Source organism: Eubalaena glacialis, chromosome 13, assembly GCF_028564815.1.
Source record: "Eubalaena glacialis isolate mEubGla1 chromosome 13, mEubGla1.1.hap2.+ XY, whole genome shotgun sequence".
Taxonomy (NCBI): domain Eukaryota; kingdom Metazoa; phylum Chordata; class Mammalia; order Artiodactyla; family Balaenidae; genus Eubalaena; species Eubalaena glacialis.
Window position 1 is genome coordinate 59,559,461 of NC_083728.1, and position 22,695 is coordinate 59,582,155.

Consider the following 22,695-nt stretch of genomic DNA (forward strand, 5'->3'; position numbering starts at 1 on the left):
ATTTTTATTATTTTTATTATTTTTATTTTTAATTTATTTTATTTATTTATTTTTGTCTGCATTGGGTCTTCTTTGCTGCACGCGGGCTTTCTCTAGTTGCGGTGAGCAGAGGCTACTCTTGGTTACGGTGCACAGGCTTCTCACTGCGGTGGCTTCTCTCGTTGCAGAGCATGGGCTCTAGGCACGCGGGCTTCAGTAGTTGTGGCACGTGGGCTCAGTAGTTGTGTCTCACGAGCTCTAGAGCGCAGACTCAGTAGTTGTAGCACATGGGCTTAGCTGCTCTGCAGCATGTGGGATCTTCCTGGACCAGGGCTCGAACCCACGTCCCCTGCATTGGCAGGTGGATTCCCAACCACTGCGCCACCAGGGAAGTCCCCAGCTCACCCTTTTAAAGTGTATAATTCGGTGGTATTTACTATATTCACAGAGTTGTATAGCCGTCACTACTGCCTTAGCTCCAGAACTTTTTTGTCATCCCCAAGAGAAACCCTCTACCCACTAGCAATCACTCCTCATTCCTCCCCCAGCCCCTGGCCACTGCTCATCCACTTTCTGTCTCTTTGGATTTGTCTGTTCTGGACATTTCTCATAAACAGAATCATACACTATGTGACCTTTTGTGCTGGCTTCTTTCACTTAGCATCATGTCTTCAAGGCTTGTCCAGGTTGTAGTATGTATCGGTGCTTTATTCCTTTTTATGGCCGAATAACATTCCACTGGATGGATGGGATCATATTTTGTTTATCCCTTCATCAGTTGATGGACATTTGGGTTGTCTCCGCCTTTTGGCTATCATGAATAATGCTGCTGTGAACATTTGTGTGCAAGTCTTTGTGTGGATGTATGTTTTCATTCCTCTTGGCTGCAGTTTGCTTTTTAATTTAATTTAAATTAATTTAATTGTAAGACTCTTTTAGAGTAGTTTAAGGTTCACAGCAAAATTAAGAGGAAGGTATAGAGGTTTCCCATATGCCCCCTGGCCCACACATGCGTCATTTTCTTTTCTTACTGCACCATGTTGTGGAGTCTTCCCAGGTCAATACCTACAGATCTCCTCGTGGCTGGTGGGGCTTCTTTGCAGTTTTCCCACCAGCTCTTCATGGGCTTCCATTTATTTCAGTCAAAGCCACGTCCCCTCCTCCCCCACCCCTTGCCTTTCCCCTATTTCCCAGTGTCCATCTGACCTAGGCCTTGCAAAGACCCTCGTCCACGGCTCCTCTGTGACAGCAGAGCCTGAGGGGAGCCTGGGCGGGACTCCAGCTGGCGTCAGCTGCTGCTCTCTCTCCTGACCTGGCCGCCTTTTTCCCTAAGAAAGCCTCATCCCCTGCATTAAAAATAAGTGTCTCCTGGGACTTCCCTGGTGGTCCAGTGGTTAAGACTCCACGCTTCCACTGCAGGGGCGTGGGTTCGATCCCTGGTCAGGGAACTAAGATCCCACCTGCTGCCTGGCGTGGCCAAAAACTAAAAAGCGTCTCCCTCAGACTCTCTGGGAGGGTGGAAGTCTCTGTCCTCTCCCCGCGTGCTTGGCTCTGGGGCGTGGCTCATGTGCCAAGCTCTGGGGAGCAGGAGTCTGGGAGGAGGTGGTCCTTGCTCCCTGGGTCCCTGCACTCCCAGGGTTTCCCCCCCCACCCCTAGGCCCTGGTGTCTGGGGAGAGCAGGGGTCATGGTGCCCTGTCTTCTCCACCTCTGTCCCTGGCTCAGCACCGGGTCTTCTGTTGGGTTTGCAAAGTCCGCTGGACAAATGTCACATGTAGCGTGCTGCCCTGTGGTCTGGGCACTGAATGTTCATGGGAGGCGCCGGGAAGGCTGCTGCGGCAGAGCCTTCAAAGTGGTGTCTGTGTCAGGACTTCTTTGGTTGCAAGTGACAGAAGCACCTCAGTCTGGCTTAAGAAAAGAAAATCAGGAACTTATTGGCATAGATTCTGAAAAGGCTGGGTGTCTGCAGGGGCCCATGTCATCAGGAAGAGTGTGCTCCTGCTGAGCTGGCCTCGCTCTCTGCTGGCGCCCTGCAGACCAGTGGAGAGGTGTGGTCCCCGCCTGCGTCCCAGAGTGCTCAGGTGGACATACCATCCTCTGGCCAGGCCACACAGTACCAGGGTAGGAGAGAAGTTGTTCCCACATTTCCACAGGGAAAGTTGGGGTGCTGCCACCTGAAAAGTGGGACAACAGCCATTTGCACCTTTGCAGTAGGGTTTGGACAGGGCTGGACAGGAGGCCCCAGGTGTGTCAGCCTTGATAAGAGCAGAGTCTCCAGGACAGAAGTACCAGCGGCGTCCAGGCAGCAGTGATGGCCTTTCCCAGGAGCTGGGAGGACACAGGTGGGCGAGGCCTGGAGGCAACCCTGGCTCTGTCACTCTGTCCATGAAGCATCCATCAAGTTATGCCACCTCTGCGACCCTTGCTTTCCCATCTGTCAGCTGGAGGTAGAAACAGTCCCTCCCTCACAGGTGGCCGCAGGGGTCCGCGAGGTCGGGGTGCAGGGTGCTTACTTGGCCAGGCTGTCCATCGTGAGCCCGGCGGCCAGCAGGGCAGGGGCCCCCGTCACACCTCCCCAGACCAGTGTCTGTTATTCCACCCATCAGCTGGTGCTGAGGCAGCACTCAGCGTGCGAGGGAAAAAGAAAATGCAAATCACTGGCAGCTCCTGCGAGCAACCAAGTCGCCACGTCAGCGCTGACGACTGTATTCCAGCAACAGGCCGGAAGCGCGGGGGTGGCAGGGCCCGCACTGCTCCCCATCCAGCTCTGTCACCTGAGCAGCTCCCCTCCTGGGCCTGATTACAGCCTGGGAAGGGCAGCGCCTGCGCGTCACACCCACCTCAGCTTCGGCATCGTCATCGTTGTCACCAGGGTAACTGCGGGATGGTCGTTGGCAAGATGGCTCCCTGTTCCCTGACTTGCGGTAGGGAGGGCAGAAGCAGGCGTGCGGGAGGCCCCTGGCCCCGGGATAGCTGTAGGTGACGTGTGACTCCTGTCTCGGGCGGTCACCCCCCCACCCCGTGGGGCACCCCAGAGCAAGGCAGGAGCAGGGAAAGCGGGTCCCTCCATCTCCCAGGTCCAAGTTTTGGTGGTGCAGCCCTTCTATCCTGAGGCTGTGGGTCCTGGGTAGGCCTGGACACCTCCCCGCGTGCGGATCTGTGAGCACACGTTCCTACCAAGCCCCGCGCCCTGGAGTCCCTACCCAACGTGGTCCTCCTGGGCCAACTCCCTCCTCGGCTCCCGCTGCCTGAGCACACGCAGCTCCAGTGGCCGGTGCTCACCGCCTGCTCTCTCGGCCACCTGCTCGCAGCTTTTGCGTTGGGATCGGGACCTGATGCTCAGGTTGTAGAGCCAGACCCGAACCTGGCAGCGCTGAGTATGCCCTGTCCCAGCACTGGCCCCGGCCCGGCCCTGCCGCCCACCGACAGCCAGGGACCCGCTGGGCACCCTTCCCGTGGTGGGTGTGGTTTGGCTGAGCGCCTCTGCCCCGCAGGCTCTGTGTGACCTCCCCGCGGTCCCCACTGGTGAGCAGACGTGGAAGCTGCACCCGAGTGGACACGTGGGGAGGAGCGTGGCCTGCAGCCAGAGGGCAGCGGGGATCCCCGGAGGGATTTAAGCTGAAGGAGAAGGAAAAGTGAGAGGAGGTTTCTCCGTGAGCTCGGACGAGCCACGTGGTCTCCTTCACGTTGCTTCCATCTTTGTTGGGGCCGAGCTGGGTGCCTTTCTTCACAAGGTTAGACACGGGATCTCCGTGGGACCCGGCACTCCCGTGCCTAGGGGTCCACCCAGCAGAGTCCAGCAGAGGCAGCCCCGCTCAGCACAGCCGAAGGGGGGCCTCGTGTCTGTGAGCAGGTGGATGGGTGACAGTGAGGTCTGGCCAGGCAGGGAGCACTGCTCGGCTTTAAGGGGGAGGCGGCTGCAGCGTGATGATTCTGCCTGAGAGACACCAGACGCAAAAGACAGATACTGTGTGCATCCATTTCTGTGAATGTCCAGGGTCGGCCGGTCCGCAGACAGCAGCAGCATGGAGGTTCCAGGGCTGGGCTGGGCTGGGAGGCCCGCTGAGGGCTGGCGAGGACGTGCCAGGAAAGGTGGTACTGACGGTCGCGTGACCTTACGGATGTACTTAATGACACTGAGTTACACTTAGAACACAAATGTGCCCTTTTAATCTGCTTTACCACAAAGAAGAAAAGGGCGCCTGTCTTGCCTCAGCTCTGTCACCTCGACGCCTCCTACTCATCCCACCCGCTCCCTCCAGCTCAGTGTGACTGTTGTCACCTCCTGTTCTCCACAGCTGAACTTTGACCTGGACCGGGGCATGTTTCCAGTGGTCATCCAGGCCGTGGTGGATGAGGGGGATGGTGAGTGGCCTTTCCCTCCGGTCTCCCTCCCAGGCGTGCACACTTGGGAAGAGGCCCTTCTCACCCCAGTCAGCCGGGTCCAGAAACAGCGGACGACGTTGACTCAGCCTGCTGGGCGGGCTTGGGGCCGAGGGGCTCGGGGCCGAGCGCTCCGTCTCCTGCTGCTGGTGCTGTCCCCGCGCCCCTGTGGCAGAGCCTGGCTCTCGCGGCGCTGATGTCCGCCCCGCAGTGGAACGATGAAGGCTGTCGGCGCCACGCTGACCCCTCGCCGCCTGCCTCCTCCTGCCTGTCCTGCTGGCCTCTCCTTGCCCCTGCTGCGGGCTGCGGGGTCCCAGGCGAGGGTGCAGACACCCTGCCCGGCCCAGGCTTGTCCCCGGGCTCCTCAGCTCCTCCCCGTGCCGAGTGAGACAGCAGCAGAGCCAACCGTGGGCAGCCGGCAGTGGCTGCTTTGGGGCCGGGTGAGGTGCGGGTCGGAGGGAGCTGCAGGCAGAGGAGGGCGAGGCAAGGACGAGACCTCGGTGGGTCCTCAGAGGACAAGGCCCTGCCTGCAGGCTGAAAGCTGGGGACGTGCCAGCTGGAAAGAGGAAGCCCGGGGCGTGGGGCCGGGGGTGGTGGAGGCCGGCTCTGACCACTCTCCTCTCTCCTGGGCAGTTGTGGAAGTGACCGGCCACGCCCACGTGCTCTTGGCCGCCTTTGAAAAGGTAAGTGCCATCTTGCTCGTGATCGTCCAGCCGACCCCTCATTTGTCATCGTATCCTGCTTGCAGTCGGTGCCCAGTAAATGCTGGTGGGGTGGACGAGGGTCTGCCACCTGCCTAGTACGGTCCTAGACGTGACATACATACTCTCCTGGGGTCCCCGAGTTGGGGGTGCCCCGCATAGAAAGAGACCATTTACATGGAAGGATTCATTTACTACTACCTTTTTAGCGTTACGTGTATTTGAACTTAGGTGTTTGCCCTTTTTTCCACCAGACCTGAGTCCCCAGGCCCCTGACTGTCCATGCTTTGTGGCCGTGTTTACGGTGTGTGGTGGGGATGTTGGCTGGTGGTGAGGACAGTCAGCCTCACCACTGACTCTGCATTAGGGTGTCTCGGGTTCTAGGGATGGTCCTCTCACCGGGGTCCAGACGGTTCCATGCGTCCATCCATGCAGCGAGCGAGGGCCTGGCTGTGTTGGGACAGGGTCCCTGCTCACCGAGAGCCCTGCCAGAGTAGTGGGGTGTGTCCCCTATTTGAAAAGGCTACGGCTGATCCCCACCTTGTAGTGTTCCTTGACATTGGTTGGCACTGTGCAGTTGTGTGTTTAGCACCGGCCTGTGGCCCAGGTGGACGAGGAGCAAGGACCTCACGAGGAAACCAGTCTCAGACCGCTTGTTCTGGACGTCCTGCCAACCCCTGGCTTCCTCAGCCCAGGGTGTGCCTGCAGCCCCGAAAGCCTTAAGTGCAGAGCCCATCTCCTCCCTGTGATCTGGGTCTTTCCAGATGCCCCAAGGGATCGGTGGAGCTGGGCCCGAGGCCCCTCTGGCGACGTTGGGTCTGTGCTCTCCCTGCCCTCCTGGGGCTGTGGTGGCGGTGGCCCTCTCCATCTCTGGGCTCACCAGCTGTGCTCCCCAGGCCGGCCTTGTCGGAGGAGATGGTGACTATTTACCATCAAGTACCAACTTGAGTGTACTTGAGAACGACCCAGGGAGAGTTGGGTTTTGTAGGTCAGGGTGGGACCCAGGAGGCGATATTTTTAGAAGATTCTCCGGGTAGTTTCGAAGCCAGGTCAGAGGGCCACAGTTGGAGGATCCCTGGCCTGTCTCTCGAGTCTTCGTGTGGCCCCTTCTTTTTTCAGCTGTGGTTGTGGGTTGACCGAGGACGGGCCTTCAGCATGGCTGAGTTAACCTCTCTGTCCTTCTTCCCTGCAGCACGTCGACGGCAGCTTCTCTGTGAAGCCTTTAAAGCAGAAGCAAATCGTAAGTCCATCAGAGGAAATACCGTGAGCCCTTTTGATTTAAAAGACAGGCGCGCACACGTGACCCAGTGGTCTCTGTGGATTATTCTCCCCGGGCCACCATGGCCGCTGTGGAAGTAGCTGGTGACACCACTACTGTGGGCCCTGGGCTCCAGGAGTCAGGGTCAGGGTCACTGGGTGTGTCCGCGTGTACTGCATACCCACCACGTACCTGCATTGACCGTTGTAGCCGAATCTTGTCCAGCTTGAACTTAGTGAGTGTTCAGTAAACACACACTTGCCGAATGAATGAATGGACAGATGGAGGAAGAAGGGAAGGAAGGGAGGGAGGGATGGAGGAAGGGAGGGAGGAAAGAAGGGAGAAACACTGCAGCCTCCCCTCCTCCTCCTTACAAATTGCTGAAATTACCTCCGTGTTGGGCAAAGACTTAGATTGACTTAATCCATATTTGAGAGAAGGATGGAATATCTTGGAACCAATGGGAGCTATAGACCAGTACAGCCTTTCTTTGGGGTCCGTAATTCCATGGTCTAACACCAGGAAGAATTATCCCTGGTGGCCTCCGACTTAGGTAGGTTCTGTGAGGATTTAGCGGACAGGGTCGCCTGAAATGAGCCTGGAGACTGATTTAACAGCGGCCATGGTGGGGTCTGTCTCCAAAGCTGTGATTATCAGGTTATCCTGTGTGTAGCTGCTCAGGTGTGTCAGCCACAACCCGAGAGTGGTGTTGCTTGAGTTTTTTAAAAGAGGGGTTGAGAGAACTCTGGCAGGTGCAACACCTGGAGGTGGCAGGAGGGCAGGAGACCCCAGTGATGGTCTGGGCACTTGTTTCAGGAGAGCTGACCGGCAGGGCCGTGGCTCTCAGGAGGAGTATCTGGCCCATAAACTGTGGTCAACTCGAGGCCTGACTCTGGTTACTCTTGTGGGGCTGGTGACAGGAGGGTCCAAGGTCGTTTTTCTCTGGGGTTGGACACGGTAAGGTGGGCAGAAGATGTGGTCGCCGGGTCCGGGTAGAGCTTGGCTCCGCACCCTCCGGGGCGGGCAGAACCTGGGCCCAGCCCAGTGTCCTTGCTACCAGTGGGCTGGGCAGGTGGCGGTTCTCCCTGCCTGTCTCCAGTAGTGCCCGCTCCCTGGGGGTGGGGCTAGACAGAACCGCCAACCACGCCTGCCCCCAGGACCCGAGCCCGGCACCTGGGAGGGGTTGTCGGGAAAGGTGGGTGCAGAGGAGCCGTTGAGTTGGGAACAAGTGCCCAGACACCTCTCTGCTCTCCAGGTGGACCGGGTCAGCTACCTGCTGCAGGAGATCTACGGCATTGAGAACAAGAACAACCAGGAGACGAAGGTGCGTGCCTCACCGCTGGGCCAGGCTGGCCATGCTCCCCTGTGCTCCTCCCAGCTGCTCGGAGGCGGGCCTGTGGGTGACCTGCTTGGGGCCCCTGTCCTGGCCAGGGCCCTGCAGGTTGGTGGCAGATGAGCCAGTTCCCTGCTGAGCCTTCCCCTGGAGACCCCAGGACCCCAGACTCCATCATTTTTCCTTAATTTTTAGAGTTAGCAGAGTCTGTGGGACATTGTCCTTTTTCCAGCAAATTCACTGGCTTGTTACCATCACTGGGCAGCTGGCCATCAGGGCAGCTTGGGGATGCCGGGCCCCCTCCTGCTGCCCCCTTCCCCGGTGCAGCTTTGGCCTTTCCCTTCTCTCATCAGCAGTTGAGCCCGCGCTACACCCGTGGGCCGGCTCGCCTTCCGGTGCCTGTGACAGGAGCCTGGTGGTCCACAGAGCCAAGGTCTGGCACAGCCAGGGAATTAGTCCATGGCTTTGTCATTGTCTTAAGACACAAATGAAACTGCTGCCTCTTTTTAAAAACCTCTGGGGTCTCAGGCTAGCTTCCATGGTGGCTGGAACTGGCTGGATGCCAAGTACTCTCTGCCCAGGTCATGTTTCTGCATCAGAGGTCATCCGACTTCCCATAGAGGGCCCGGTAGTTAATGTCGTCGACCTCTATGGCGTCTGTCACTTCTGTTCATGTGTCTAGCGCTGCCGGGATCACGCAGAAGCAGCCACAGACATACAGAAACACAGGGGCAAGGCTGTGCTCTGGTGACACTTTGCTTCAGAAGCAGGCAGCAGGCTGGACTTGGCTGATGCCCGTTTTAGGCTGTTGCTATCTCTTGATCCAGAAGCTAATTTTGTTTTCCAGAAGGTGCCATTACTTAAGGAAAACATTTCAACAAGTTAGACTTGCCTGATTTATTTTGGGGGTGCCGCACTGCGCAGCTTGTGGGATCTTAGTTCCCCTACCAGGGATGGAGCCCAGGCCCCAGCAGAGAAAGCACAGAGTCCTAACCACTGGACCGCCCGGGAACTCCGTTGCCTTATTTTTGTTGTTGCTGTTTTAAGCAAGTAAATGGGCAGCCTTGGCAGACGCGAGTCTTCCCATGTTTCCTCTTTGGTTCTGGGGAGCAGGAGACCCAAGTTCTCTCGATTTGGGGAGGTGTCTTGGGCTGGGGGGGCGTCCTGCTCTTTGGTGACCTTCCTCTGCCCCTGGGGCTTCCCTTTGCCACCGCAGCCCCCAGGGGAAGTGGGGACAGGAAGGCCCCCGGCCTCTGGCCTCGGGAGCCACCGACCCTGGGACCCTTGGTGTTCCCGCAGCCCTCAGACGAGGAGAACAGCGACAACAGCAACGAGTGTGTGGTGTGCCTGTCGGACCTACGGGACACGCTGATCCTGCCCTGCCGCCACCTGTGCCTCTGCAACTCGTGCGCCGACACACTGCGCTACCAGGCCAGCAACTGCCCCATCTGCCGGCTGCGTGAGTGGGACGGGCGGGCGGGCGGGGAGACGGGCACGGTGGCAGACGTGGGCAGGGACCCCCGTGGCGATGGGGTGGCGCCGTCTGCCTCCAGGGAAGTCAGACGCAGGGCAAGCGTCCAGGAGGGGCTGCAGGGCAGTGTGTGGGGTGAGCTGCACAGAAGTGGTCGGCAAGTTAGGTCTTTGTTTCAAAGAGTATGTGGGAAATATTTTGATAGAAACTTATAATAAAATGAAAAGTGTGCTGGGTGTAAATGATCAAGGAGTTAAATTTGGTTTCCTTGAGCATCTGGACTTTCTCAGTCAAAAGTTGTCACGTTGGGGGAATTCCCTGGAGGTCCAGTGATTAGGACTCGGCGCTTTCACTGCTGAGGGCCCAGGTTCGATCCCTGGTTGGGAAACTGAGATCCCACAAGTGGCGCACACGGCGTTAAAAAAGAAAAGCTGTCACGTTGGGCCTAATTCTGAACAAAATATTCATCCTCCAGTAGAGAGTAGACATTCTCAGGTTGTGGGTCCTGCTGGTGGGTCAGCAGTCCTGGGCCCGGTTCCTGCTGGTCCTGGCGAGGACTGGGTGTGGGTGGCAAGAGCACCCCCCCATGGGAGATGCAGGGCATTTTCTCTGAGGAGATAAATGACAGCTTTTTTTTTTTTTTTTAGCATAGACAAAGACTGTCAGATTTACTGTCACTTTCAGAAATAATGTATTGGTCGATTTAAAACTCCAAGTGTGAAGATATCTCTTTATTGCTACATTTAGTTCTTAGGTTCATGACTGTTCACTATAAAACTCTCTTTTGTTGAGTTTTATGGCTACATTAAAATTATGCTTCAAAGCAATTAATCAATATACATGGCCTTGGGAAACCCTGGGGGAGAAAAAGAAAGTGTGTTTTAAAAATAATAAAGCTTAGGGAGTTCCCTGGTGGCCTAGTGGTTAGGATTCCCGGCTTTCACTGCTGTGGCCCAGGTTCAGTCACTAGTCGGGGAACCAAGATTCCGAAAGTTTCACAGCGAGGCAGAAAAAGACAAGAAAACAAAGCTTAGGTTGATTTTATTTTTTAATGCAAATTGATCTTTGTAATAAAGTGTTCTTTGCCCTATGTTTAGCATACTCAAAAACCTAACTTAGATTCAGTGAGTCTATATTGGTAACATGTTATTTTACTTTGTTTCTCAGTTTGATTTACTTTAGTTGTTTTTAGTGAATTGCATTCCAGGTTAAAGGTATTCCATTGTTAGTATATACAGTAAGAGGAGATAAAGGGAGGGCATTTTGAAGGCATTTGTTCTAATTAAATCATATTTTCATTTTCAATAATAAGTTAATACTCTTTTTTTTTAACATCTTTATTGGAGTATAATTGCTTTACAATGGTGTGTTAGTTTCTGCTTTATAACAAAGTGAATCAGTTATACATATGTTCCCATATCTCTTCCCTCTTGCGTCTCCCTCCCTCTCACCCTCCCTATCCCACCCCTCTAGGTGGTCACAAACCACCGAGCTGATCTCCCTGTGCTATGCAGCTGCTTCCCACTAGCTATCTATTTTACGTTTGGTAGTATATATATGTCCATGCCACTCTCTCACTTTGTCACAGCTTACCCCTCCCCCTCCCCATATCCTGAAGTCCATTCTCTAGTAGGTCTGTGTCTTTATTCCCGTCTTGCCACTAGGTTCTTCATGACCTTTTTTTTCCCCTTAGATTCCATATATATGTATTAGCATACTGTATTTGTTTTTCTCTTTCTGACTTACTTCACTCTGTATGACAGACTCTAACTCCATCCACCTCACTACAAATACCTCCATTTCATTTCTTTTTATGGCTGAGTAATATTCCATTGTATATATGTGCTACATCTTCTTTATCCATTCATCCGTTGATGGACACTTAGGTTGCTTCCATGTCCTGGCTATTGTAAATAGAGCTGCAATGAACATTTTGGTACATGACTCTTTCTGAATTATGGTTTTCTCAGGGTATATGCCCAGTAGTGGGATTGCTGGGTCATATGGTAGTTCTATTTTTAGTTTTTTAAGGAACCTCCATACTGTTCTCCATAGTGGCTGTATCAATTTACATTCCCACCAACAGTGTATGAGGGTTCCCTTTTCTCCACACCCTCTCCAGCATTTATTGTTTCTAGATTTTTTGATGATGGCCATTCTGACCGGTGTGAGATGATATCTCATTGTAGTTTTGATTTGCATTTCTCTAATGATTAATGATGTTGAGCATTCTTTCATGTGTCTGTTGGCAATCTGTATCTCTTCTTTGGAGAAATGTCTATTTAGGTCTTCTGCCCATTTTTGGATTGGGTTGTTTGTTTTTTTGTTATTGAGCTGCATGAGCTGCTTGTAAATCTTGGAGATTAATCCTTTGTCAGTTGCTTCATTTGCAAATATTTTCTACCATTCTGAGGGTTGTCTTTTGGTCTTGTTTATGGTTTCCTTTGCTGTGTAAAAGCTTTTAAGTTTCATTAGGTCCCATTTGTTTATTTGTGTTTTTATTTCCATTTCTCTAGGAGTTGGGTCAAAAAGGATCTTGCTGTGATTTATGTCATAGAGTGTTCTGCCTATGTTTTCCTCTAAGAGTTTGATAGTGTCTGGCCTTACATTTAGGCCTTTAATCCATTTTGAGTTTATTTTTGTGTATGGTGTTAGGGAGTGTTCTAATTTCATACTTTTACATGTACCTGTCCAGTTTTCCCAGCACCACTTATTGAAGAGGCTGTCTTTTCTCCACTGTATATGCTTGCCTCCTTTATCAAAGATAAGGTGACCATATGTGCGTGGGTTTATCTCTGGGCTTTCTATCCTGTTCCATTGATCTATGTTTCTGTTTTTGTGCCAGTACCAAACTGTTGATTACTGTAGCTTTGTAACATAATCTGAAGTCAGGGAACCTGATTCCTCCAGCTCCATTTTTCGTTCTTAAGATTGCTTTGGCTATTCGGGGTCTTTCGTGTTTCCATACAAATTGTGAAATGTTTTGTTCTAGTTCTGTGAAAAATGCCACTGGTAGTTTGATAGGGATTGCATTGAATCTGTAGATTGCTTTGGGTAGCAGAGTCATTTTCACAATGTTGATTCTTCCAATCCAAGAACATGGTATATCTCTCCATCTATTTGTATCATCTTTAATTTCTTTCATCAGTGTCTTATAATTTTCTGCATAGAGGTCTTTTGTCTCCTTAGGTAGGTTTATTCCTAGATATTTTATTCTTTTTGTTGCAATGGTAAACGGGAGTGTTTTCTTAATTTCACTTTCAGATTTTTCATCATTGCTGTATAGGAATGCAAGAGATTTCTGTGCATTAATTTTGTATCCTGCTACTTTACCAAATTCATTGATTAGCTCTAGTAGTTTTCTGGTAGCATCTTTAGGATTCTCTATGTATAGTATCATGTCATCTGCAAACAGTGACAGTTTTACTTCTTCTTTTCCGATTTGGATTCCTTTTATTTCTTTTTCTTCTCTGATTGCTGTGGCTAACACTTCCAAAACTATGTTGAATAATGGTGGTGAGAGTGGGCAACCTTGTCTTGTTCCTGATCTTAGTGGAAATGGTTTCAGTTTTTCACCATTGAGGACAGTGTTGGCTGTGGGTTTGTCATATATGTCCTTTATTATGTTGAGGAAAGTTCCCTCTATGCCTACTTTCTGCAGGGCTTTTATCATAAATGGGTGTTGAATTTTGTCGAAAGCTTTCTCTGCATCTATTGAGATGATCATATGGTTTTTCTCCTTCAGTTTGTTAATATGATGTATCACGTTGATTGATTTGCGTATATTGAAGAATCCTTGCATTCCTGGAATAAACCCCACTTGATCATGCTGTATGATCCTTTTAATGTGCTGTTGGATTCTGTTTGCTAGTATTTTGTTGAGGATTTTTGCATCTATGTTCATCAGTGATATTGGCCTGTAGTTTTCTTTCTTTGTGACATCTTTGTCTGGTTTTGGTATTAGGGGGATGGTGGCCTTGTAGAATGAGTTGGGGAGTGTTCCTCCCTCTGCAATATTTTGGAAGAGTTTGAGAAGGATAGGTGTTAGCTCTTCTCTAAATGTTTGGTAGAATTTGCCTGTGAAGCCATCTGGTCCTGGGCTTTTGTTTGTTGGAAGATTTTTAATCCCAGTTTCAATTTCAGTGCTTGTGATTGGTCTGTTCATATTTTCTATTTCTTCCTGGTTCAGTCTCAGCAGGTTGTGCATTTCTAAGAATTTGTCCATTTCTTCCAGGTTGTCCATTTTATTGGCATAGAGTTGCTTGTAGTAATCTCTCATGATCGTTTGTATTTCTGCAGTGTCAGTAGTTACTTCTCCTTTTTCATTTCTAATTCTATTGATTTGAGTCTTCTCCCTTTTTCTCTTGATGAGTCTGGCTAATGGTTTATCAATTTTGTTTATCTTCTCAAAGAACCAGCTTTTAGTTTTATTGATCTTTGCTATTGTCTCCTTCATTTCTTTTTCATTTATTTCTGATCTGATCTTTATGATTTCTGCTAGCTTTGGGGTTTTTTTGTTCTTCTTTCTCTAATTGCTTTAGATGCAAGGTTAGGTTGTTTATTCGAGATGTTTCCTGTTTCTTGATGTAGGCTTGTATTGCTATAAACTTCCCTCTTAGAACTGCTTTTGCTGCATCCCATAGGTTTTGGGTCGTCGTGTCTCCATTGTCATTTGTTTCTAGGTATTTTTTGATTTCCCCTTTGATTTCTTCAGTGATCACTTCGTTATTAAGTAGTGTATTGTGTAGCCTCCATGTGTTTGTATCTTTTACAGATCTTTTCCTGTAATTGATATCTAGTCTCATAGCGTGTGGTCGGAAAAGATACTTGATACGATTTCAATTTTCTTAAATTTACCAAGGCTTGATTTGTGACCCAAGATATGATCTATCCTGGAGAATGTTCCATGAGCACTTGAGAAAAATGTGTATTCTGTTGTTTTTGGGTGGAATGTCCTATAAATATCAATTAAGTCCATCTTGTTTAATGTATCATTTAAAGTTTGTGTTTCCTTATTTATTTTCATTTTGGATGATCTGTCCATTGGTGAAAGAGGGGTGTTAAAGTCCCCTACTATGATTGTGTCACTGTCGATTTCCCCTTTTATGGCTGTTAGTATTTGCCTTATGTATTGAGGTGCTCCTATGTTGGGTGCATAAATATTTACAATTGTTATACGTTCTTCTTGGATCGATCCCTTGATCATTATATAGTGTCCTTCTTTGTCTCTTGTAATAGTCTTTATTTTAAAGTCTGTTTTGTCTGATATGAGAATTGCTACTCCAGCTTTCTTTTGATTTCCATTTGCATGGAATATCTTTTTCCATCCCCTCACTTTCAGTCTGTATGTGTCCCTAGATCTGAAGTGGGTCTCTTGTAGACAGCATATATATGGGTCTTGTTTTTGTATGCATTCAGCCAGTCTGTGTCTTTTGGTGGGAGCATTTAATCCATTTACATTTAAGGTAATTATCGATATGTATGTTCCTATTCCCATTTTCTTAAATGTTTTGGGTTTGTTATTATAGGTGTTTTCCTTCTCTTGTGTGTCTTGCCTAGAGAAGTTCCTTTAGCATTTGTTGTAAAGCTGGTTTGGTGGTGCTGAACTCTCTCAGCTTTTGCTTGTCTGTAAAGGTTTTAATTTCTCCATCAAATCTGAATGAGATCCTTGCTGGGTAGAGTAATCTTGGTTGTAGGTTTTTCTCCTTCATCACTTTAAGTATATCCTGCCACTCCCTTCTGGCTTGCAGAGTTTCTGCTGAAAGATCAGCTGTTAACCTTATGGGGATTCCCTTGTGTGTTATTTGTTGTTTTTCCCTTGCTGCTTTTAATATGTTTTCTTTATATTTAATTTTTGATAGTTTGATTAATATGTGTCTTGGCGTGTTGGATTTATCCTGTATGGGACTCTCTGTGCTTCGAGGACTTGATTAACTATTTCCTTTCCCATATTAGGGAAGTTTTCAACTATAATCTCTTCAAATATTTTCTCAGTCCCTTTCTTTTTCTCTTCTTCTTCTTGGACCCCTATAATTCGAATGTTGGTGCATTTAATGTTGTCCCAGAGGTCTCTGAGACTGTCCTCAGTTCTTTTCATTCTTTTTTCTTTATTCTGCTCTGCAGTAGTTATTTCCACTATTTTATCTTCCAGGTCACTTACCTGTTCTTCTGCCTCAGTTATTCTGCTATTGATCCCTTCTAGAGTATTTTTAATTTCATTTATTGTGTTTTTCATCGTTGCTTGGTTCCTCTTTAGTTCTTCTACGTCCTTGTTAAATGTTTCTTGCATTTTGTCTATTCTATTTCCAAGATTTTGGATCATCTTTACTATCATTATTCTGAATTCTTTTTCAGATAGACTGCCTATTTCCTCTTCATTTGTTAGATCTGATGTGTTTTGACCCTGCTCCTTCATCTGCTGTGTGTTTTTCTGTCTTCTCATTTTGCTTATCTTACTGTGTTTGGGGTCTCCTTTTCACAGGCTGCAGGTTCGTAGTTCCCGTTGTTTTTGGTATCTGTCCCCAGTGGCTAAGGTTGGTTCAGTGGGTTGTGTAGGCTTCCTGGTGGAGGGGACTCGTGCCTGTGTTCTGGTGGATGAGACTGGATCTTGTCTTTCTGGTGGGCAGGTCCACGTCTGGTGGTGTGTTTTGGGGTGTCTGTGGCCTTATTATGATTTTAGGCAGCCTCTCTGCTAATGGATGGGGCTGTGTTCCTGTCTTGCTAGTTGTTTGGCATAGGGTGTCCAGCACTGTAGCTTGCTGGTCGTTGAGTGAAGCTGGGTCTTGGTGTTGAGATGGAGATCTCTGAGAGATTTTCGCCGTTTGGTATTACGTGGAGCTGGGAGGTCTCTTGTGGACCAGTGTCCTGAAGTTGGCTCTCCCACCTCAGAGGCACAGCCCTGATGCCTGGCTGGAGCACCAAGAGCTTTTCATCCACACGGCTCAGAATAAAAGGGAGAAAAAATAGAAAGAAAGAGGGTAAAATAAAATAAAATAAAGCTATTATAATAAAAAATAAGAAAAAAAATTATTTAAAAATTTATTAAGAAAAGATTTTTTTAATTTTTAAAAATAAATTTATTAATTTTTTATAAGAAAAAATAAGAAAAAATTATTAAGAAAAAAATTTTTAATTTTTTAAAATAAATAAGAAAAAACTTGTTAAGAAAAAAATTTTTTTTTAATTTTTTAAAATAAAATATAAGGAAAAAATTATTAAGAAAAAATTTATTAAGAAAAAAATTTTTTTAAGTACAAAAAACAAAACAAAACAAAAAAAATGGATGGACCGAACCCTAGGACAAATGGTGAAAGCAAAGCTATACAGACAGAATCTCACCCAGAAGCATACACATATACACTCACAGAAAAAGGAAAAGGGGAAAAATTAATATATCCTGCTCCCAAAGTCCACCTCCTGAATTTGGGATGATTCGTTGTCTATTCAGGTATTCAACAGATGCAGGTACATCAAGTTGTTTGTGGAGCTTTAATCCGCTGCTTCTGAGGCTGCTGGGAGAAATTTCCCTTTCTCTTCTTTGTTCGTACAGCTCCCGGGGTTCAGCTTTGGATTTGGACCCGCCTCTGCATGTAGGTCGCCTGAGGGCGTCTGTTCTTCGCTCACACAGGACGGGGTTAAAGGAGCAGCTGCTTCGGGGGCTCTGGCTCACTCAGGCCAGGGGGAGGAGGGGTACGGATGCGGGGCGGCAGAGGCCGGCGTAACGTTGCAGCAGCCTGAGGCACGCCGTGCGTTCTCCCGGGGAAGTTGTCCCTGGATCACGGGAGCCTGGCCGTGGTGGGCTGCACAGGCTCCCGGGAAGGGCGGTGTGGATAGTGACCTGTGCTCGCACACAGGCTTCTTGGTGGCGGCAGCAGCAGCCTTAGCGTCTCGTGCCCGTCTCTGGGGTCCGCGCTGATAGCCACGGCTCGCATCCATCTCTGGAGCTTGTTTAGGCGGCGCTCTGAATCCCCTCTCCTTGCGCACCGCGAAACAAAGAGGCAAGAAAAAGTCTCTTGCCTGTTCGGCAGCTCCAGACTTTTTCCCGGACTCCCTCCCGGCTAGCTGTGGCGCACTAGCCCCCTTCAGGCTGTGTTCACCCCGCCAACCCCAGTCCTGTCCCTGGGATCCGACCGAAGCCCGAGCCTCAGCTGCCAGCCCCCGCCCGCCCCAGCGGGTGAGCAGACAAGCCTCTCGGGCTGGTGAGTGCTGCTCAGCACCGATCCTCCGTGCGGGAATCTCTCCGCTTTGCCCTCCGCACCCCTGTGGCTGTGCTCTCCTCCGTGGCTCCGAAGCTTCCCCCTCCGCCACCCGCAGTCTCCGCCCGCGAAGGGGCTTCCTAGTGTGTGGAAACCTTTCCTTCTTCACAGCTCCCTCCCACTGGTGCAGGTCCCGTCCCTATTCTTTTGTCTCTGTTATTTCTTTTTTCTTTTGCCCTACCCACGTACATGGGGAGTTTCTTGCCTTTTGGGAGGTCTGACATCTTCTGCCAGCGTTCAGTGGGTGTTCTGTAGGAGCAGTTCCACGTGTAGATGTATTTCTAATGTATCTGTGGGAAGGAAGGTGATCTCCGCGGCTTACTCTTCCGCCATCTTGCCAAGTTAATACTCTTTAATATCTCATGGACTATTACTTCACAACCAACTTACTTTCACAAAACAAATTCTTTATGCATTTGAAAACTAGAATTGTGGTTATCTATTTCATCAGCTATATTTGACTGAATAAAATTCCTTGTATCTGAGAATTACTGTCTTCAGGAAATCATTCTTACTATTTGATTCCAAGAAGGTGTCGTGCTTCCTTTGAGCTTCTGGCTTACTACCGGGAGGAATCTATTCATGTTCTTTCTGTTCTTTTTTTTTTCCCTTTAACCTTATTTTTAAATTTTTTATTTCTTCTAGTTTTATTGAGATATAATTGACATACAGAACTGTATAAGATGTACAACATAATGATTTGACTTACATACATTACGAAATGATATCACAATAAGTTTAGTGAACATCCATCATCTGATATAAAGAAATGATAGAAATTAAAGAAATTTAAAAAAATTTTTGTGTGTGTGATGAGAACTCTTAGGGTTTTCTCCCTTAACAACTTTTAGGTATAACACACAGCAATGTTAATTATATTTATCATGTTGTACATTACATCCCTAGTATTTATTTATCTTGTAACTTGAAGTTTGTACCTTTTGACGGCCTTCATCTAATTCCCCCTCCCCCATCCCCACCTCTGGTGACCACAAATCTGATCTCTCTTTCTATGTGTGTGTATGTTTGGTTTTTTTTAATTAATTAATTTATTTATTTATTTATTTTGGCTGTGTTGGGTCTTCGTTTCTGTGCGAGGGCTTTCTCTAGTTGCGGCAAGCGGGGGCCACTCTTCATCGCGGTGCGCGGGCCTCTCACTGTCGCGGCCTCTCCTGTTGCGGAGCACAGGCTCCAGACGCGCAGGCTCAGTAATTGTGGCTCACGGGCCCAGTCGCTCTGCGGCATGTGGGATCTTCCCAGACCAGGGCTCGAACCCGTGTCCCCTGCATTGGCAGGCAGATTCCCAACCACTGCGCCACCAGGGAAGCCCCTGTATGTTTGTTTTTGAAGTGTAACTGACTTACAACACTGTGTTAGTTCCTGTTATACAACATAATAATTATTTTCTGTACATTTCAAAATGATCATTACAGTAAGTCTAGTTATGGTCTGTTACCATACAAAGATATTACATAGTTATTGACTATATTTCCCCACACTGTACATTTCATACCCATGACATTTATTTTGCAACTGGAAGTTTGTACCTCTTCATCTCCCTCACCTATTTCTTTCCTCTCCCCACCCACTCTCATCTGGTAGCCAGATGTTTGTTCTCTGTATCTATAACTCTTGTTTCTGTTTTGTTATGTTTGTTCATTTAATTTTTTTTTTAGATTCCACATGTACGTGAAATCATATAGTATTTGTCTTTATCTGACTTATTTCACTTAGCATAATACTCTCTAGGTCCATCCATGTTGTTGCAAATGACAAGATTTTATTCTTTTTTTATGGTGTGTATACAATAGTCCGTTGTATATACACCACATCTTTATTATCCATTTGTCTATTCATGGGCACTTTGGTTGATTCCATATCTTAGCTATTGTAAATAATGGTGCAGAGAACATAGGGGTGCATATATCTTTTTTTTAATATAAATTTATTTATTTATTTATGGCTGTGTTGGGTCTCCGTTGCTGCGCGCTTTTCTCTAGTTGTGGCGAGCGGGGGCTACTCTTCATTGCCGTGCTCGGGCTTCTCATTGCAGTGGCTTCTCTTGTTGCGGAGCACGGGCTCTAGGCATGCGGGCTTCAGTAGTTGTGGCTCACGGGCTCTAGAGTGCAGGCTCAGTAGTTGTGGCACATGGGCTTAGTTGCTCCGCAGCATGTGGGATCTTCCCGGACCAGGGCTTGAACCCGTGTCCCCTGCATTGGCAGGCAAATTCTTAACCACTGCGCCACCAGGGAAGCCCCTCTGCCCATTTTTTAATCGGGTTGTTTGTTTTGATGTTGAGTTGTATGAGTTCTTTGAATATTTTGGATTTTAACCCTTTATCAGATATATTATTTGCAAATATCTTCTCCCATTCAGTAGGTGGACTTTTCATTTTGTTGATAGTTTCTTTTGCTGTGCAAAAGCTTTTTAGTGTGATGTAGTCCCATTTGTTTATTTTTGCTTTTGTTTCCCTTGCCTGAGGAGACATACCCCTCAAAATTTTACTGAGACTGATGTCAAAACAAATACTGCCTTCGACTCAGAAACGTGGCTTGTCCTGGGATTGCTGCGGGGTGGGTGGGTGGTCAGTGTCCCCGAAACTTGGAGGGTCTCAGTGGTGCTGCCCCTTGCCTGACATGAGCCCTGTCCTTCCGCCACAGCTTTCCGGGCCCTTCTGCAGATCCGGGCAGTGAGGAAGAAGCCAGGAGCCCTGTCCCCCATCTCCTTCAGCCCCGTTTTGGCCCAGAGCATGGACCACGATGAACATTCTGTAAGTGCCTCTTCCTTCCTGCATTGGAGGGTGTGGGGGTGGAGAGAAGAGGGGCCTGGAGGAAGCCCCTGCCTACTGTGCAGGGCCCGCCTTCATGTTAGGACAGCGCCTGGCTCCTGGTGGGGCTGGTCTGGTGGGAGCCAGTAGGTCAGGAGGCCCTGGAGGTGTGGCTTGGAGGAGGCTGCCCAGGCTCTGCCCTCAGGGTGGTGCCAGGCCAGGACCCAGATTATCTGGCCAGCACCCCTGCCTGCCAGCTCTCTGGGCCTCTGGCTCACCTGCCTGGCCCCGACGGGCAGCTGTGAAGATGGCGTGGGGTGATCCAGGCTGGGCCCAGCGAGCTCTGGCTGCCGGATGACGTTGCTTTTGCCCATAGCAAGAGCCTGAGATGCAGGTGACCCTTCGCTGAGTCTGAGCCGTGGTGTCGTCACCTCTGCTCCACCAAGGTGACCTTGAGAGAGAGGTGGGCAGAGACAGAGATGGGGAGGGAGAGACACAGAAATGCAGAGACATGGAGAGACAGATACGGAGAGAGAGAGAGACAGATGAGGATGAGGTTGAAAAGGGAGATGCTGGGAGATGGGCAGACAGGGAGACACAGAAAGAGACGTGGAGAGACACACAGACAGGGTGGGGTTTAGCGGGTCGCTGAGGTGGGCAGGTGGGGGCAGAAGGACTGAGGACGGACGGGGGTAGGCCCGGCTCCCGGCTCCCGGGTCCCAGCTGACTTTGAGCATTATCAGCCAGTGAGCTTATTTTCTTGGCTCTCAATTGAGGTTGTTTGGATCCAGTGATTCTTAGAGGCCCTGCCAACTCTCTAAAAAGGAAAAAGAGGGCTTTCCTGGTGGTGCAGTGGTTAAGAATCCGCCTGCCAATGCAGGGGACACGGGTTCGAGCCCTGGTCGGGGAAGATCCCACATGCTGCGGAGCAGCTAAGCCCGTGCACCACAACTACTTAGCTTGTGCTCTAGAGCCCGCGAGCCACAACTCCTAAAGCCCGGGCGCCTAGAGCCCATGCTCTGCAACAAGAGAAGCTGCTGCCATGAGAAGCCCGCACACCACAACGAAGAGTAGCCCCTGCTCACCGCAGCTAGAGAAAGCCCACATGCAGCAACAAAGACCCAACGCAGCCAAAAATAAATAAATAAAATAAATAAATTTATTTAAAAAAATAATAATAATAAAAAGGAAAAAGAGCCAAAGCCCTCTGGTTTGGCATACCCACAGAGGGCACCTGCCCCAGGCCAGCAGGTGTGATATGTTCAGCCCAGCATTTCTGAAAATTGGGCCAATGTTGAAAAGTCTAGGAATTTTCCTTAAGACTCAGATTTCTGGCTTCTCTTTCAAAATCTGAAGGTGTGGTCTCGCTGCTGGATCAGGATCAAGGCTGCCCCTCGGGTTGGGGTGCCCATCACCCCGCTTCTCCCGGACCAGCCACACTGTTTAGCCTGTGGGGCCCGTAGGCATCAGGGCTTCCGGCTCTGAAACCAGGCCCTCAGCCATTTAACAGTGGACTTGTTTTCAGAACAGTGTGTACTTTCTCCAGCACCATGTTATTGGTGGAGAGAAGAACAGTACTGGGTTGTTCCTGCCCCCGAGAGAGGAGCTTTGCTATTCCACGGAGGGGTGGGCTCAGGTGGTGGGTTTTTATTGTCGCCTCTCCGGGTTTCTGCCCTGGCATCTGAGGGTCAGGCAGGATCCTCCCATGTTTATCCCTCTTGTCCTGAGAGCCGAAGTGCCTCCCACAGTGCAGGGCAGCCTGGGGCTTGGGTGCTAAACTCGCACTCCAGGGGGCCAGCGCCTTCCTCTCTGGAGGTTCCAGTCCCAAGTAAGTGGCCCTTGTTCTCTGCCACATTCCCTGCACGAGCAATTTCCAAGTAGTACTAGAGCCCAAATTGGGCGTTTCCTCCAGTGAGTCTGTTAAGATCACCGCGGAGTGGGGGTCCTCGGGGGCTTTAGCCCCACCTTTAGGAGTTAGACTTGGTGATGAGTCAGTGAGGCTGTGCTGGGACCTCCGGGTCCCTTCCCTGTGCCCAGCCGGGCCAGCTTGTGGGGAGCGCTTGGCCACTGTCAGCACCTGCTGCTCAGGGTGACCCAGACCGTGAGTGGCCGCTGCGGACGGGGTTGGGCTCTTCCAGAGCTGTAAGGATGTGCAGGCGCAGCCAACCCAGGCCCCAGGGCAGAACCCACGCTCGGCCAGGTCCCCACGATTTACATGCACGTAGAGTTTGCGAAGCGCTGGCTCATGGCACACCTGGAGACCAGCAGACCAGGGAGACCCCAGCCAGCCAGATCCAGCACCGCATGGGGGGTGGCAGCGGTAAAATCTATGATTTTTATCTTGACAGTGTCCCTTTAAAAAATCAAAGTCGCACCCTGCCTCACTGGCCAGCAAGAAACCTAAAAGGGAAACAGTAAGTGTGTTTGGCCCTGTGGCTACGTCTTTGCCCTGTGCCCTGATTATTGCACCAGTGACAAGAATGGGAAGTCACTTTCACCCCAGGCTAACGTGTTCTGTTCATTTAATCTGTCAAATCCACTCTCCCCAGT

The 22,695-nt window shown here is 49.7% G+C and overlaps 1 protein-coding gene across 4 annotated transcripts in view; it reads left to right on the forward strand.

Moving 5' to 3' along the window:
* MGRN1 (mahogunin ring finger 1) overlaps window positions 1–22,695 on the forward strand; it is a 59,351-nt gene that overhangs the window by 27,351 nt on the left and 9,305 nt on the right. For 2 of the 4 annotated variants that reach the window (XM_061210208.1, XM_061210210.1), the window contains exons 6-12: window positions 4,276–4,342; window positions 4,994–5,043; window positions 6,254–6,301; window positions 7,575–7,643; window positions 8,952–9,111; window positions 20,039–20,148; window positions 22,494–22,559. In XM_061210208.1, coding sequence (XP_061066191.1) covers window positions 4,276–4,342; window positions 4,994–5,043; window positions 6,254–6,301; window positions 7,575–7,643; window positions 8,952–9,111; window positions 20,039–20,148; window positions 22,494–22,559 — 570 coding nt within the window. The remainder of the gene's footprint in view (window positions 1–4,275; window positions 4,343–4,993; window positions 5,044–6,253; window positions 6,302–7,574; window positions 7,644–8,951; window positions 9,112–20,038; window positions 20,149–22,493; window positions 22,560–22,695) is intronic. The other 2 variants (XM_061210209.1, XM_061210211.1) reach the window with 1 other exon arrangement.